The 17,581-nt window shown below is 46.6% G+C and overlaps 1 protein-coding gene across 2 annotated transcripts; it reads right to left on the reverse strand.

The window, feature by feature from the left end:
* Positions 1-8,723: 8,723 nt before the first annotated feature.
* LOC123374368 (olfactory receptor 51G2-like) lies at positions 8,724-15,406 on the reverse strand. Of its 2 annotated transcripts, none has more exons than XM_045024270.1 (2): positions 15,351-15,406; positions 8,724-9,881 (listed from the first exon to the last, which is right to left on the reverse strand). In XM_045024270.1, exon 2 carries the CDS (start codon positions 9,839-9,841, stop codon positions 8,906-8,908), a length of 936 nt encoding a protein of 311 aa, XP_044880205.1. In that variant the 5' UTR covers positions 9,842-9,881; positions 15,351-15,406; the 3' UTR covers positions 8,724-8,905. The 2 variants fall into 2 exon arrangements, with proteins under 2 accessions (XP_044880205.1, XP_044880212.1); XM_045024277.1 differs by lacking the exon at positions 15,351-15,406 and adding an exon at positions 10,261-10,396.
* Between the last annotated feature and the right edge of the window lie 2,175 nt (positions 15,407-17,581).

Consider the following 17,581-nt stretch of genomic DNA (forward strand, 5'->3'; position numbering starts at 1 on the left):
TCTTTTTCTGCTCCTATCGGGGTCAAGTTTGAATTTGCCATGGGATCTATTTGTCTGGGTTTCTTCCATAGAATCCTACTACAGGATTCTATTTTTTTTTTGCTAATAAATCAGCATGATGATTTTCCTGATTTTACTACGATCTTGCACCTTCTGAATTATGGGTCATGTTCTGGAGTGGATACTTCACAGCAAGTTTGCCGATTGTCTGTAAAAGTGATGCATATTTAAGTGGAGCTCCATCTGAGGATGTAAATCCATAAGCATCCCATACTAGTAAAAAATATTTTGTAAGTGAATTATATGCCCAAGCTGAATTTGAACAAAATTATCAAAGGGTGGCTCTTTGTAGTAATAGACAGTTTTTGGCATTGTTCCAATAAGCATGCCACTGTTGAAAGTTTCAGATATTGAGCAGACCGTGGAACACGTGAGTGTGATATTTCCCACACAGAGGGAAGCCATTCCTGTTTTTCTTGGATTTACTTTAGTGTGGACATTGGTAGAATGGGTATTTGATTTTGGAGGGATATCATAAATTCCAAACCCTGTACATAATTTCCCTTGATCATGATAGCTAGATTCATCAACGAAAGAACAATAAATTCTGTGATTTTTAGATGGGATGGCATTAATATGAATAATTGATTTAAGGGTTTCTCTTGATTTACATCTGGACACACATGAGGGTTTCCAGAGTATAACAGAGCCTCTGGCAACGGAGACTGAATCTGCACTGGGTCCACTGTTATTTTTGCCCTGCAATAACAAGGTCCAGTGCGCCAGTCGAGCATTAGACATTTATCCATCTTTGACTTGATTAGAAAGCAAAAACTGGAAGGGGGTATACATATAATACAAAACTATTGGATTTAGGCCAATCAAATGCAAAATGTGGGTGGCTAATAAGTACTTCTCACAAGTGGAGTAATTTTCCTAGAAGCATATGCCACTGGTCTGATTTTTTCATGACTTTTTTTAAGAAGCTACGGCTGCATGTATAGTTGTACTCACAGATGCCTCTAGATTATATGGTTTTCTGGGATCTGGGTGATCAGCACAGGTGCCTGCATTACTGCTTACTTTACCTTGATGAATGCATTTACATACTGGTCTGTCCAGACTCAAGCAGCTCCCTTTTTCAGAAGATTGTAGAGTGGACCTGAAATGTGAAAAAAGTTAGGTATGAAGTCTCAATAGTACCTTGCTATGCGTAAAAATGGGCATAAAGAATTTATATTAAGAGGCACAGGCAATTCCCAAATTGCATCCAGCTTCTGTTGGACAGGTGTCCGACCTCCTTGAGGCAATTTAATGTATAAAAAAGAATCTTTTGGGACCATTAGTTTTACCTTTGTTGAGTTACACTTAGGGTATGTCTACACTATGAAATTAGGTTGATTTAATAGAAATCGATTTTTTAGAAATCGATTTGATACAATTGATTGTGTGTGTCCCCATTAAGTGCATTAAGTCGGTGGAGTGCGTCCAGAGTACCGAGGCTAGCATCAACCTTCAGAGTGTTGCACTGTGGTAGCTATCCCACAATTCCTGCAGTGTCCGCCGCCCATTGGAATTCTGGGTTGAGCTCCCAATGCCTGATGGGGCAAAAACCTTGTCGCGTGTGGTTCTGGGTACGTCGTCAGGATCCCCTTCCTCAGTGAGAGCAACGGCTGAGAATCGTTTTGTGCCTTTTTTCCGTGCAGACACCATACCATGTCAAGCATGGAGCCCACTCAGATCGCCGCTGCAGTTATGAGGACTGTAAACACCACGCACATTATCCTGCAGTGTATGCAGCACCAGAACCTGCAAAAGCAGGCGAGGAGGCGACGGCAGCACGGTGACGAGAGTGATGAGGACATGGACACAGACTTCTCTCAAAGCACGGGCCATGCCAATTTGGAACCATGGTGGTAAAGGGGCAGGTTCACGCTGTGGAATGCCAATTCTGGGCCTGGGAAACAAGCACAGAATGGTTGGACCGCATAGTGTTGCAGGTCTGGGATGAATCTCAGTGGCTGCAAAACTTTTGCATGCATAAGGGCAGTTTCATGGAACTTTGTGACTTGCTTTCCTCTGCCCTGAGGCACAAGAATACGAAGACGAGAGCAGCCCCTACAGTTCACAAGCGAGTGGCGATAGCCCTGTGGAAGCTTGCAACACCAGACAGATACCGGTCAGTCGGGAATCAATTTGGAGTAGGCAAATCTACTGTGGGGGCTGCTGTGATCCACGTCGCCAACGTGATCACTGAGCTGCTGCTATCAAGGGTAGTGACTCTGGGAAATGTGCAGGTCATAGTGGATGGCTTTGCTGCAATGGGATTCCCTAACTGTGGTGGGGCGATAGACGGAACACATAACCCTATCTTGGGACTGGAGCACCAAGGCAGCCAGTACATAAACTGAAAGGGGTACTTTTCAATGGTGCTACAAGCACTGGTGGATCACAAGGGATGTTTCACCAACATCAATGTGGGATGGCCGGGAAAGATACATGACGTTCGCATCTTTAGGAACTCTGGTCTGTGTGAACAGCTGCAGCAAGGGACTTTTTTGTCCCTTCTGCAGACCAGAAAATAACTGTTGGGGATGTTGAAATGCCTATAGTTATCCTTGGGGACCCAGCCTACCCCTTAATGCCATGGCTCATGAAGCTGTACACAGGCACCCTGGACACTTGTCAGGAGCAGTTCAACTGAGCAAGTGCAGAACGGTGGTAGAATGTGCATTTGGACATTTAAAAGCGCGCTGGTGCAGTTTACTAACTCACTTAGACCTCAGTGAAACCAATATTCCCATTGTTATTACTGCTTTCTGTGTGCTCCATAACATCTGTGAGAGTAAGGGGGAGACGTTTATGGCAGGGTGGAAGATCGAGGCAAATCGCCTGGCTGCTGATTACGTGCAGCCAGACACCAGGGCGGTTAGAAGACCACAGCAGGGCGCGGTGCGCATTGGAGAAGCTTTGAAAACCATTTTCTTGACTGGCCAGGCTACCGTGTGAAAATTCTGTTTGTTTCTCCTTGATGAAAACCCGCCCCCTTGGTTCACTCTACTTCCCTGGAAGCCAGCCGCCCTCCCCTCCCTCCTTTGATCACCGCTTGCAGAGGCAATAAAGTCATTGTTGTTTCAAATTCCTGCATTCTTTATTACTTCATCACACAAATGGGGGGATAACTGCCAAGGTAGCCCGGGAGGGGTGGGGGAGGAGGGAAGCGCCAGGTGGGGTGGTGGAGGAGGGGAGGCGGGAAGGAAAAGGCCACACTGCACTTCAAAACATTGAATGCCAGACTTTTGTTGTGTGGGCAGTCCTCTGGGGTGGAGTGAGGTGGCCAGAGGCTCCCCACCCCCCACATTCTTGGGCATCTGGGTGAGGAGGCTATGGAACTTGGGGAGGAGGGTGGTTGGTTACACAGGGGCTGCAGCGGGGGTCTGTGCTCCTGCTGCCTTTCCTGCACCTCAATAATATGCTGGAGAATATCAGTTTGATCTTCTAGTAGCCTCAGCATTGCCTCCTGCCTCCTCTCCTCATGCTGCCGCCACCTATCATCTTGATCCCGCCACCTGTCCTCGCGTTCATTTTGTGCTTTCCTGCACTCTGACAGTGTCTGCCTCCATGCATTCCGCTGGGCTCTTTCAGTGTGGGAGAACTGCATGAGCTCAGGGAACGTTTCATCGCAAGTGTGTTTTTTTCGCCTTCTAATCTTTGCTAGCCTCTGGGATGCAGATGATACGGGAGCGTTGAAACATTTGCAGCTGTGGGAGGAAAAAAAAGGGAGAGTAGTATTTAAAAAAAACACATTTTAGAGAACAATAGGTAGACTCTTTCACGGTGAACCAAGCTGTTAACATTACATGGTTCCAAACAGCAACGCCCTCATTTCCCATACTAAGCACCCATTGGGTTGGCCATTTAAAAGGAGGGGCTGCAGTTTTCAGGTTAACATGCAGCACAAACCCAACTAAACCACCCCCCCCCACACCCTATTCTCTGGGATGATCGCTTTACCCCTCCCCGCACCATGTGGCGCACAGCAGGGATGATTTCTGTTCAGCCACAGGTAAGCAGCCCAGCAGGAACGTCCACCTCTGAATGTCCCCTTAATAAAATCTCCCTATTTCAACCTGGTGACCATGAACGATATCACTCTCCTGAGGATAACACAGAGAGATAAAGAACGGATGTTGCTTCAATGCCAGCTAATACTGGGACCATACGCTGCCAGGCTTTGTTATGCAATGATTCCATATTATGTCGTGCAGGCTCCGAGGGGGCCCAGACTGGTAGGTACATTTTATTTTAAAAAAAGAAAGAAAACACATATGGATAATCAGGCTGTTGCTAGATATTAAAAGAGCATCTGACAAGGATTAAACACCAAGAATGGCTTTCCTGGGGTCCAGCTTAAAGGTTACAAAAGAAAACAATGGTACATGTGTTAACACAGAGAATCCACAAGCCCAAAATAAAGAGATAAACCTACCTGTGTCAAGCTAAACATTTTCTGTCCTATTTATATATATCTGTAGTTCCAAATGAGCAATTCTAGGGATAAATGATGAATTTTTATACCTGGCCCAAGATTCTTACAGCATATCTGCTGCTCTGTCTCTCCAGCTGGGAGAACAACCACACAGACACAGAAGGGAAGGTTCCTCCCCCCCGCCCCGCAATTTTTAAAAGATTCTAGTCTTCCCATTGGCTCTTTTCGTCAGGTGCCAACTCACTTCCTCTTACCTAAGCATTTCAATGAGACTTCTTAACTCTTTACAGGTAAGGCAAGTAGAATACCACTACTAAGAAGGATTTCTATGGCTAACTGACTGGCTGGGTGGCCATAAAAGGGTGCTCCCCCCCACACACACACTTCATTTACAACAAACACTGAATTTCATCTGCCATTTTTCTGCCCAGTTGCAAAGTTTTGTGAGATCCCTTTGTAACTCTTTGCAGTCTGCTTTGGACTTAACTATTTTGAGTAATTTTGCATCATCTGCAAATGTTGCCACCTCACTGTATAAGTCCTTTTCCATATTATTTATATGGAATATGTTGAATAGAACTGGTGCCACTACTGACACCTGGGAGATACCTCTCTCCCTTCGGAAAATTGACCATTTAGTCCTATCCTTTGTTTCCTATCTTTTAACCAGTTACTGATCCAGGACAGAACCTTCCTTCTTACCCAATGACAGCTTACTTTTAATATCCTTTGGTGATGGAACTTGTCAAAGGCTTTCTGAAATCCAAGTACACTATATGCCATGGATCACCTTTGACCACGTTTGTTCCACCCTCAAAGAATATTAATAGAATTCTATTTAATTTTATGACTCTATGAATTATTTTCTTGAGTGGATCTTTATCTTGGCTGCAACTTGAACAAGTTGCTATTGTGAATATTGAAAGGAACTCAAGGAGAGATGCTCATCAAGAAGAATTTGTATTGTCACAGTAAAACAAGGATATATGGTCCCTTTACCCTCCTGTCTCTGGGGTAATCTCATAATTGTTCCACTCTTTGAACTGGGAACAATACCCCATCTATGCTAAATGCTTCTCACCATGCAGGTCTGACTGGACACCTCAGTCTCTTCCCTTCGGGTGCTTGTGACCAGCGCTATACAGTCACCACAGCCTCCCTAAAACAAATGGTTTATTAACAAGCAGAAAAAGGCATTAGGAAAAGTGCTTAAAAATAACAGGCAGCTGTCCTATGTCTACATTCATCTGCCTCTTGTATCTCTGCAAGCTAAGTTACACAGGTTTGCTCTGGAGATAGAGGAACAGAACTGGCCCAACTTACATTCTTTTGGGATGACAAGGAGCTCCTGGTACCCAGCCTCATTTCCCTGTGTCCCTGAGAGCATCTTCCCATCTGTTTGCCCCTTTCTTGTGGAAGAAGTCTTTGCTGAAACCCTGTGAGCATGGGCCCAGTCACCATGGTTCTGAGCCATGGCCATGTTACAGGGCCAAATTGTGAAGCTGACCTTAGTGCTCAGACAGATTTCTCCCAGACAGATGAGGCCCCCGTGTCTGTTGCTCCATTGTTTGACAGTTAGACCCCATGACACTCCAAATCTCACCTCAGACACCAGTCCGGTAACTGTGCTGAACCTCCCAGCCATCCCGTGACGCTCCAACACGCCCTCATAAATCCACAACCTATCCCTCACTGTTACTCCTGAGCACCCTACATTTGCCACACACACCAAGGTGCTGGATTCATGGGGCTTCCCAGAAGCAGCTGTCACAGGGGCTGTGGTAAAACGCCTTTTCTAGACCAATGTCAGAGGTGTTGCTCTGTGGAACCCTGACACAGCCCTGAGCTTAGGTCTCAGAGTATCTGGACACCTGGAATGTATTTATCATTCCGCTACTGCTGTGAGGCCCCATCTCCTGTCCCATCTTTTCACCCCCTACTCCACCACTTCCACCAAGACTCCTACTCCCAGCTAGGCAGGAGCCAGGCAATGGTAAGAGGGGCTCTGGGAGCCCAGACGGCTACAAGGAGTCTGGACTCTCCACCTTCCCTAGAGGGTGCATCCTGGGGGCTGGGGACACAGGCTGGGGACACATTTTGGGCCTTTCATCCCTAATGCCAAGAACAGGTGGAGGGTCTGGGGCTCTTCACAGAGGCCCTGGATCCCTGAGCAGCCCTCACCATGGCCCAGCTCTGGCTTCTCTCCTGAAGAGAGGATGGAGTCTCAGGTAAAGAGGAGGAGCAGAAAGGGGGTGTTGGGGGAAGGGATGGGGCAGAGAGGGGGCCTCAAATAAGAACAACAGGAGCATAGTTGCGTGTCACAGAGGGGACGGGGCTTCTGCATGTGTCCTGCATTTTCCTTTGAAAAGCTGGTTGCCTTACAGTGAACGGGCTGGGCTGGGCTAGGAGCTAGCTGTGATTTTGTGAGAGAGCTGAGTCCCATTTGTGCCCCTTTGCATTGCTAGGGCAGCACAAACAGAGGGGACAGGGAGGGAATCTGGGTCTGAGTCTCTTCCCAGGTCTTCTGTGTCAGACCCTCATTCACACATAACTTTTTAATGTATTTATCCACTCACCACCTCTGTGAGGCAGGGCAGGTCTATTATATACCTCTACAGAGGCCATACTGGGTCAGACCAAAGGTCAATCTAGTCCAGTACCCTGTATTCAGACAGTGGCGAGTGCCAGGTGCCCCAGAGGGAATGAACAGAACAGGGAATCATCAAGTGATCCATCCCCTGTCACCCATTCCCAGCTTCTGGCAAACAAAGGTGAAGAACACCATCCCTGCCCATCCTGGCTAATAGCCATTGAGGGATCTGTCCTCCATGAATTTATCTAATACTTTTGGGAACCCCGTTATAGACTTGGCCTTCACAACATCTTCTGGGTTCCAGGACTAGCTGCTCCAAGAAGCAGTCATTTATGGTGTCAAGAAACTATCTCTGACATGTACCCAATCAATTTGGGGACAGTTGAAATCCCCCATTATTATTATTGATTTTTTTTTTAATTTTAATAGCCTCTCTCATCTCCCTGAGTATTTCATAGTCACTTTCACCATCCTGGATAGGTGGTCAGTAATATATCCCTACAACTATATTCTTATTATTAGAATATGTAATTACCACCCACAGAGATTCTGTGCTACAGTTTGGTTCATTTACAATTTTTACTTCATTTGATTGTAGACTTACTTTCATATATAGTGCCACTACCTCACCAGCATGACCAATTCTGTTCTTTCAATATATTTTGTACCCTGGTAATACTGTGTCCCATTGATTATCCTCATTCCACCAAGTTTCTGTGATGGTTTTTATATCAATAACCTCATTTAATAAGAAGCACTATAGTACACCCATCTTATTATTTAGCTTTCTGCATTACAGGATGTAATTGAATGGGACTTTTTTTTTTCATTGACTGTTTCTCAACAGATCCTACCTGTATTTTATCATCTTCTATCCTCTCCTCCTTGCCAGAACATAGAAAATCTCCATTAGTCTATTCTCCCTAATGGATATCGCTTCCAAATGACGTGCTCCTCTGCACCTGTCAGCTTCCTCCAGCCCTTAGTTTAAAAACTCCTCTACGACCTTCTCACTGTTAAGTGCCAGAGATCTGGTTCGATTTCGGCTTAGGTGGAGCCCATCCTTCCTGGATAGGCTCCCTCATTCACAAAAGTTTCCCCATTTCCTAATAACACATGCAGCACTGCTCTGCCTCGGTGGCATTACACTCAGATGGGGGTGGACTCATCAGGTGCGCGGTGCACAGTCATCAATGGAAGAGGAGCTCCCTAAATGCTCCTGGGGCTCCTGCTTTAATCATGTCTCTGACACGACTCAGTAACATGCACCTGGCTGAGGGCAGAGGGAAAGGGGGGTGACTGTGTCACTTAAGTAGCTCCTGAGCACAGCCCCATGGATCATGCAGTACCCAGAGTGCTCAGGAAGGGCGAGGACTGGAAATGCAGAACAGCTCTCAGCTTTTTCCCTGGTTCATAGATGTTTAACTGGAGATGGAACGGTGACAAGTCAGGTATAATGGGAAACAACATCCACATCCCTTCTCTTTATTGACTCTATCAAGAGGAATTCTGAAGCTGGAGCAGGTACCAATACAGTTCTTTAAAAGCAAACATCACACTGGTCCACTGGCTCTCCATGAACACAGACACATTGTAAAAGCTGCTACCTGCCTTGGTCTCCTTCCCCCAGTGTGTTAGCCTCCTTCACCAGCCCCTCTCCCATTCTTCCAGTCCTCATACCATGTCTGAACCTCTCTTTATAGAGTGGAGTTCAGTAGATCGTGTCATCTCGGATGTAAGGTCCTGAATAGAATAGGTGGTCGTGGCCTGTGTTTTTCATCTCCCATGTCACTGGCCCTGGAGCCAAGTGATGAACTGACCCTTCATTTGAAGAATACCCTGATTATCCTCGCACGAAGGTGTTTGCTTTTCACGCTGTACACAATTGGGTTCATAAGTGGTGGGACAAACAGAGAGATGTAGCCCAGGAGAAGGTTGAGCAATGGAGGAGAGCCCTTCCCAAATCTGTGTATCACACCCAAGCCAATCCGGGGTGTGTAGAAGAGGAGGACAGCACAGAGGTGGGAGACACACGTGTTCAGGGCCCTAAGGCACTCCGCGTGGGACGTGACTTTCAGCACTGTTTTGAGGATCATCACATATGAGAGGAAGATGAAGAGTGAATCCAACCCCACCACGGTAACTGTAAGAAAGAAGCCATAGATATAGTTGACTGTGATGTCTGAACAAGCCGTCTTAATAACGTCCTGGTGCAGGCAGTAGCAATGGGAGAGGACATTGGCTTGACAATATTGGAACCGTTTAAGAAGAAAGGGGAGTGGGAATATTAAAGACACCCCTCTAAGCACAAACACCAGTCCCATCCATCCAATTCTTGGCAGGGTTAAGATAGAAGCATATCTCAGTGGGTTACTGATAGCAACGAATCGATCAAAGGCCATCAACAGTAGTACCGATGATTCAATGAATGAAAGTGAGTGAATGAAGAACAGTTGGGCAAAACAAGCATCCAGACTGATCTCCCTGGTGTTAAACAAGAATATACCCAGTGTTGTAGGCATGGTGGATATCGACAAGGCAAGGTCTGTGATGGCCAACATGGAAAGGAAAATGTACATGGGCTCATGCAGGATTGGATCTGTTTTTATAATAAACAGAATGACTGAATTTCCTACTATCGAAATAATGTACATTAAGCAGAAGGGGACAGAGATCCAGAGATGGACGTCTTCCTGCCCAGGTATCCCGGTGAGAAGGAACACTGCAGAGCTAAATTTGGTGTCATTGTCAGCTGACATAATGTCCTGAACAGGTCTAAGGAGTTTTGAAATATCGTTCCTGAAAGAAAAAAAATTCCATGAGACTAGATGATATTTAACGAGACATCTTTCTGATCTCAGTGCAAGTCAGGAGCTTAAGGAAGCTAAGCTAAAGCATGGTCTTGGATTTACACCACCGATAGGAACATAGGCATTGCCGGACTAAATCAGACCTTTAGTCCATCTGGCCTCGAATCAAATGCCCAGTAGCAGATGGTTCAGAAGAAGGTGAAAGAAGCCCTGAAATAGGCAGCTATTTGATAACCTGCTCCCAAGGAAAGTTTCTCCCTGAGGCCCACTAATTAGACATATATTGTAGTATAAACTAGGAAGGTTTAGATCCCTTCTAAGAGCTTTTTTATTAAGTCTTCACTAGTGTAATTGGATTTTCTGCTTACCCATATAAACATCCAGTCCCTGTTTGAAACCTGTTAAGCTCTTGGACCTGTTGATATTGTTAAGCAAAAGTTAAAATTTAGCTAACAACTAAGATAAAAAACACAGAACAAGCAGGAATGTTTTAGTAGAATTTAGTAGCAAGGACATTGACAATTGTAAACAATTGATAAGCTTATATGGTCAATGCCCGCCTAGTAACTCAGCTCGTAGAACAGAACTAACACTCCCTTCATAGCTCACCGGATATCTGTAAGCACTCATACCTACCCTCCCACCCCACCTCCTTCTCCCACAAGGTAGTCATAAACCTTTGATGCAGTTAGGATAACCTCTTTATGGGAGTACTGTTCCTATTTTTATCTTTGTTCAGGTTTCTCTCTTGATTTGTAATGTCTGTCTCTGTATGTACAAATAAATGCAAATGAATTAATAAGAAAATGTATATAACTGGCCCCTATGCCACCATATTTTCGAATCTGCTTTTGAGTCTTTCTTATAGTGTGAACAAGCCCCCTTCAGTATTGTCTGTGCTTGCCTGATTCTTGGAGGGGGGGATATTTTTGCCTAACAATATCTTGTGTTTGGGAGTTCCACAGCCTACTTGAGCACTGTGTGATTTTACAGTTGTGACTCATAGACTTTAAGGTGAGAAGGGACCATTATGATCATCTAGTCTGACCTCTTGCACAATGCAGGCCACAGAATCTCACCCACCCACTCCTGTAACAAACCCCTAACCTATGTCTGAGTTATTGATGTCCTTAAATTGTGATTTGAAGACCTCAAGCTGCAGAGAATCCTCCAGCAAGTGACCCGTGCCCCACGCTGCAGAGGAAGGCAAAAAACCTCCAGGGCCTCTGCCAATCTGCCCTGGAGGAAAATTCCTTCCCGACCCCAAATATATCGATCAGCTAAACCCTGAGCACGTGGGCAAGACTCACCAGCCAGCACCCAGGAAAGAATTCTCTGTAGTAACTCAGATCCCACCCCATCTAACATCCCATCACAGACCACTGGGCATACTTACCTGCTGATAATCAAAGATCAGTTGCCAAATTAATTGCCAAATTAGGCAAATTAGATGTTTCCACTGACACCCGTTCTTGCCCTCCATTTTGGAGTGTGGCCCCTTGTACCATGACATGTGTGTAAACATGGCAAGTGCATAGTGAAAACGGCCAGTGTATTTAGCTGTCCTACATTGAAGGTCTTTGTTAATGTGTTTCCTTCACAGGCGGAGGGTAAGAAGGCAAGGGAAGGCAGGCTGCTCTTGGTCTGGTGCTGGGTCTGGCGGCTGGGTCTACGTGGCTGCCCAGCCCCCTCGCTCCAGGGCCGGAAAGGTTGGGGCTGCGCTGCACACTGTGGGGGGGGAGGGGGAGGCGGGGGTGCTTCGGGGCTGGGGGCACTAGTCTGGGACATGGCCTGTTGCTGCGCTGGGGGGCTGGCTTGGCTCCATGGAAGGGGTGGGGCCTCAGGTGGAAGGGGTGGGAATGGGGGTTTGCCTGCCGCAGATGGGGGTTCACCAGCACCCATGGTTTCCTTGTCTAATTTTTATATATACTGTGACAAAGTTCCTCCTCTACCTTGGTGGGTCCTGCACTTATTGGCAGATTTGATCACCTCAGTGATCTTCCCCACAGTCTGGGTCAACTTCTCCTGTGTCTGATCAGGAGTTGGGAGGTTTCAGGGGGAACCCGGGCCCGCCCTCTACTCCGGGTTCCAGCCCAGGGCCCTGTGGATTGCAGCTGTCTATAGTGCCTCCTGTAACAGCTGCATGACAGCTACAACTCCCTGGGCTACTTCCCCATGGCCTCCTCCCAACACCTTCTTTATCTTCACCACAGGTCCTTCCTCCTGGTATCTGATAACCAGGGCCGGCTCCAGACCCCAGCGCACCAAGCGCGCGCTTGGGGCGGCATTTTGCCGGCAGGGTGGCAGGCGGCTCCAGCGGACCTTCTGCAGTCATGCCTGCGGGAGGTCCACCGGAGCCGCAGGACAGGTGGACCTGCCGCAGACGTGCCTGCAGAGGGTCCGCTGCTGCCGCGGCTCCAGGGTACCTCCCGCAGGCATGCCTGCGGAGGGTCCACTGGTCCCGCAGTTCTGGTGGACCTCTGCTCCACCGGAGCCGCGGGACCAGCGGACCCTCCGCAGGCACGTCTGCAAGAGGTCCCCCAGAGCCGCGGGACCGGCGTGCTTGGGGTGGCCAAATTCCTAGAGCTGCCCCTGCTGATAACGCTTGTACTCCTCAGTCCTCCAGCAGCAGCAGCACACCCTCTCAGTCTCAGCTCCTTGTGCCTCTTGCTCCCAGCTCCTCACACACACTTCCTCTCCTCTGGCTCCTCCCTGCCTGACTGGAGTGAGCTCCTTTTTAAACCCAGGTGCCCTGATCAGCCTGCCTTGATTGGCTGAGATGATAGGTGTAAATTACATACAACCCTTACTACACTCCCCTTTCCTGCACCTTAGCTTTACTCTTTGCTTCTTTGCTGAAACACTGACCAGCAGTTCGGTTCTCTTAAGACTTCTTTAAAAGTGTTGCACCTGTATTGCAGAGTGATTGAGTGCACAACCCTGAATACAAGTGTTAGAAACAACTTCTGGTCAGTTATCAGGAGACAGTATCATACAACTGTTCACTGAACATAGAGTTAATAACAGAAACCATTGCAAACAGTACTTGGAGTACTGCTGAAATACTTTCTAGAGCTAAAACCATTAATTAGTAAACTTAGTAATGTTCCTTCCTGTAGAGATTCCAACAACTTTGTTGCTGGGTTTCGATATACCTGCATGTCATGATTTTTTAAATTTGTAATATTTGTATTACAATGAAAAGTCTTGGCATAACATTTACACATCTGTACTTTAGTACACACATGTGAAGCCATTCTTTCCCCTCTGATCTTTTTTCAGAGATGATTTCTCAGGATAGAGAAGTGATAGAGGGCAACAAAAATGATTAGAGGGCTGGGGCACATGACGTACAAGGAGTAGCTGAGGGAACTGGGGTTATTTAGTCTGCAGAAGAGAAGAGTGAGTGGGGATTTAGTAGCAGCCTTGAACTAACTGAAGGGAGCGGTTCCAAAGAGGATGGAGCTCGGCTGTTCTCAGTGGTGGCAGATGACAGAACAAGGAGCAATGGTCTCAAGTTGCAGTGGGGGAGGTCTAGGTTGGATATTAGGAAACACTATTTCACTAGGAGGGTGGTGAAGCACTGGAATGCGTTACTTAGGGAGGTGGTGGAATCTCCATCCTTAGAGGTTTTTAAGCCCAGATTGACAAAGCCCTGGCTGGGATGATTTAGTTGGTGCTGATCCTGCTTTGAGCAGGGGATTGGAATGTATGACCTCCTGAGGTCTCTTCCAACCCTATGATTCTATGATTGTATGACTTAAAATGTACTGTCTGTCATCTGCATTTCTTCAGAAACTGAACAGATTGCAGCGTCTCAGCCCTCAATCAGTCACTAGTCAGCAAAGAAAAGTCTAGTAGCAATGCTGTCCCTGGGTTAATAGCTGACTGATTGTCCTCTGGTTCTGTTCTGTCAGTCTGCAGCCTGTAACCAGAGTGGTAACAGCCATTGGGATCAGTATGGAAAATATTCATTCCCTGAGCTCTCACTCTCTTGTATAGAGTAACCCCAGCACCCGTTATTCAGCCATGGTGACGGTTTGCAGGAAGTGGATTTCAAAGTCAATTGCATGAGTATTCATGGAAATGGAACTTCATTTCACACAGGAAAGTGGTCTATTGCTCTCTATCTCTCTCTGTTTTTTTTCCCTCTCTCTCTCTTTGTCTATGTCCTGTATTCATAACATCCACAGCACCCAAGAATGGCATACTGTCAGACATGGAGCTGAGCTGCAATAAGGAATGTGTTTGTTAAACCCAGTTGTTGGGATGTTTGCTGTAGAGCTATATTGGGTTAACTATTGAGATGCTGACGTTATGGCTATATTGGCTGTAACCATTGTGGCTCTTCTTAGTTTAATAGCAGGTTGCTGGGAAACAAGCAGGAAGGGAAGCAACAGCTCAAGAAAAGCCATTGCTCAGTAACCACCCCAGGGAGGTTGAGAGACAACACCGGAGCTACAAGCTGGGAAGAGCCTATTTTTGAGCTCCAGCCCCATCACACAGCTTGTTTTGCCAGCACTGGGAGTCTGTGGAGAGGTGGGGCAGCTGCTGTGAGAAGCTCTTCAGACTGACAGGCACAGACACCTCTGGGGATGTCCGAAGGCCTTGCCCTGCCTGGGTCTCATTCAGAGTGGGAGAGCTTGGGGGTCAGAGACGTGTACAGACTGTTGTTTGAAAACCCTTCAATTCTCCATTGTTACGCTTTATTGCTACTGTTCAGATTAAAGAATAGTTTGGTTTGGGAAGGCTGGCTGGTCACTCATCTCACCACTAGTCACAGGTTCCCAAAGGGAAGAATTGCAGGACACTGTCTGAGGGTGGGAGGATTATGAGATTCTACCCCATGAGAGGGAAGGTTATTTTCCCTGACATCTGGCACTTGGAGACTAGGGAGGGGGGCGAGATGCAGGTAGCCCTGGAACTCTTAGTGGTATCTACAGAGCAGAGATGCTAGAGCCCTCAGCCATTCAGGAAACAGAAATATCCCCTATCTGACCTGTTACCACGGAGCTGCGCAGCTCTGAATTGTTGCCTTCATAATCAACCCAAATAATAAAATGCATTTGCTGATTAAATTTCCAGAAGCAAATAAACCTGTGGCAATTTTTGAACTATTAACTGATATTCTGTGGGGTCTCCTTTCACTCAGCCCCTGGCAGGATTGGGCCCAGAGCACACTACACCTCCAGAAATGGGACCCACTGAGAAAACCTCATTTGGGATATTGCAGTTTTTTAACACTCCAAGCTCGCTTGGCATGTCAGATTTGTGTGCAGCTTCAATAACCCCCTGAGGAGCATGGGCAGATGTAGGGGAGGGGTTCCCAAGCTCCCCAGTGCTACCAGCCCACCAGCCCTTCAATGAGTCACCCTGACAGCCCAGCTGAGTCCTCTGGAACTGCACAGCCTGTTCCCTTCACTTTGCATTTTTAAGAGAGTGAAACCGCCCAACGTACCCAATTCCTGCTAGAAGGGGAGCCACTGTCACCAGACGTCTTCACCCAAAAGGACAAGAAGTCAGGGCTGAGGTTGCGCGGGCTGCAGGCAGTATCTGTTCAGACAGGGAGGGAACTGTCTTTATGAAGCATGTCTGCACATTCCCTTGGGGGCCACTTGGCCATCAGGGAACCTCAGCTGCTTAGCTCAGTGTGCACCAGCTTTAAACCTCGTCACAGCCAATGGAAAACTGCAGGCGGCAAAATCACAGGGGCTGTGGGTGGTGCTACCCAACGGGACTGCTGAAGCAGCCCTGCTGCATGGTCTGTTCCTGGAATCTGGGCTTCTTGTCACTGTTTGTATGGTTCTGATTAGTCACAGAGCTACCTCGGGGGCAGCTGAGTAGTAACGATGATGCTGTCACAGCTGTGATCCTGCTGAAATAAATACTTGTAATAATAATAATGAATAATAGAGGATCCGATTTCTCCCAGAGCGCAAGCTAGGAAAGGGAGACTCTACAATGCTGAATACTTGGAAGTTTCTGTGGATCATTCCAGTAGGATATAAACTTCTCCTCTGTTAGGGTGGTTAAGTGCTGGAATAAATTCCCAGGGGGTTATAGAAACTCCATCATTGTAATTTTTAAGAGCAGGTTAAACAGACACCTGTCAGGAATGGTTTAGATAATACTTTGATCTTCCATGATCACAGGAGTCTAGGCCTGATGACCTCTTGAGTCCTACAGTTCTCCCTGAGGCATAACAGGATGCCCCAGGATCCAGTTATAACAGATTTCAGTGACCACTGGTAGCTGGGCACCCCAATCCCTGTGCTTCCACAACTGCTCTAGGACCCTCTCCAGCTCCCTGCTAGCACAGGTTCATCGGAGATGTGCTACCAGGGCCTGTCACAGTAGCCACTGCCCACAGGATCTGCTGAAGGGGCCTTGTACCGGGTGCAGGTGGCTGCACAGAGGTGGGGAGGCTCATTAGAGTAGCTGATGGGCACAATACCCCAGCCATAGACTGGTCAGGAGGTATTGACCTTTCCATATCCATCGTGCAGCCATAGACTCTGTCAGTGCCACCTTCATTATGTCATGAGGGAGAGGCAGATGAAGAGCCTCCAATTTCTCTTGCGGATCAAAAATCTCAGCTCTGTAAACAAAGACCGTTGCCCGTCTATCCCAGATTGAGTGTAAAGTGACCTATATTAATGAGTTTGCATTGTACAGATCTATGTGCAGTGCAAGATGGTATAAATCTGGGTTTATACTCCACCAAGGGTGCAAGCCTGGGGAGCTGGGAAATTGGCTGTTGTCTCCTGTTTGTCCTTGAGTGATTTAGGAAGAAAACACTCAGGTAGCTTAGTTGATATTCACCCAACAGTTCTGCAAAACTCAAATATCAAAATACAGAACAACTAACGGTGGTGAGGAACCTATCACTTAAATCAGCTTCTGCACCAGATGACTGGCAAATAGCTAATGTGATACTGATTTTTTAAAAAAGGCTCCAGAGATGATCCCAGCAATTACAGGCCTGTAATCCTGGCTTCAGTACAAGGCAAACTGATTGAAACTATAGTAAAGAACAGAATTATCAGACACATGGATGGACATGATTTGTTGTGGAAGAATCAGCATGGCTTTTGCAAAGGGAAATTATGTCTCATCAGTCTATTAGAATTCTTTCAGCAGGTCAACAAATGTGGACAAGGGTGATCCAGGGCATACAGTGTACTTGAACTTTCAGAAAGCAGTTCACACGGTCCCACAACAAAGGCTCTTTAGAAAGGAAAGTAGTCATGGGGTAAGAAAGAAGGTTCTCTCCTGAATCAGTAACTGGTTAAAAGATAGGAAACAAAGAGTAGGAATAAAAGGTTAGTTTCAGAATGGAGAGAGGTAGCTAATGATGTCCCACAGGGATCTGTACAGGGACCAGTGCAGTTCCACATATTCATAAATGATCTGGAAAAAGGGGTAAATAATGAGGTGGCAACATTTGCAGACGAGACAAAATTATTCAACATACTTAACTCCAAAGTAGACTGTGATGAGTTACAAAGGGATCTCAGAAAACTTGGTGACTGGGGGAACACATGTTTTTCTTGACAAATTCAAAGTAATGCTTATTGGAAAAATATAAGTCCAACTTTACATACAAAATGATGGTTCCACATTAGCTGTTACCACTCAAGAAAGAGACCTTGGAGTCATTGTCTATAGTTCTCTGAAAATATCTGCTCA

The sequence above is a fragment of the Mauremys mutica genome, chromosome 1, assembly GCF_020497125.1.
Source record: "Mauremys mutica isolate MM-2020 ecotype Southern chromosome 1, ASM2049712v1, whole genome shotgun sequence".
NCBI lineage: Eukaryota > Metazoa > Chordata > Testudines > Geoemydidae > Mauremys > Mauremys mutica.

Coding starts and splice junctions, on each gene's coding strand:
- LOC123374368 (XM_045024270.1), bottom strand. CDS start 9,841: ATGTCAGCTGACAATGACACCAAATTTAGCTCTGCAGTGTTCCTTCTC.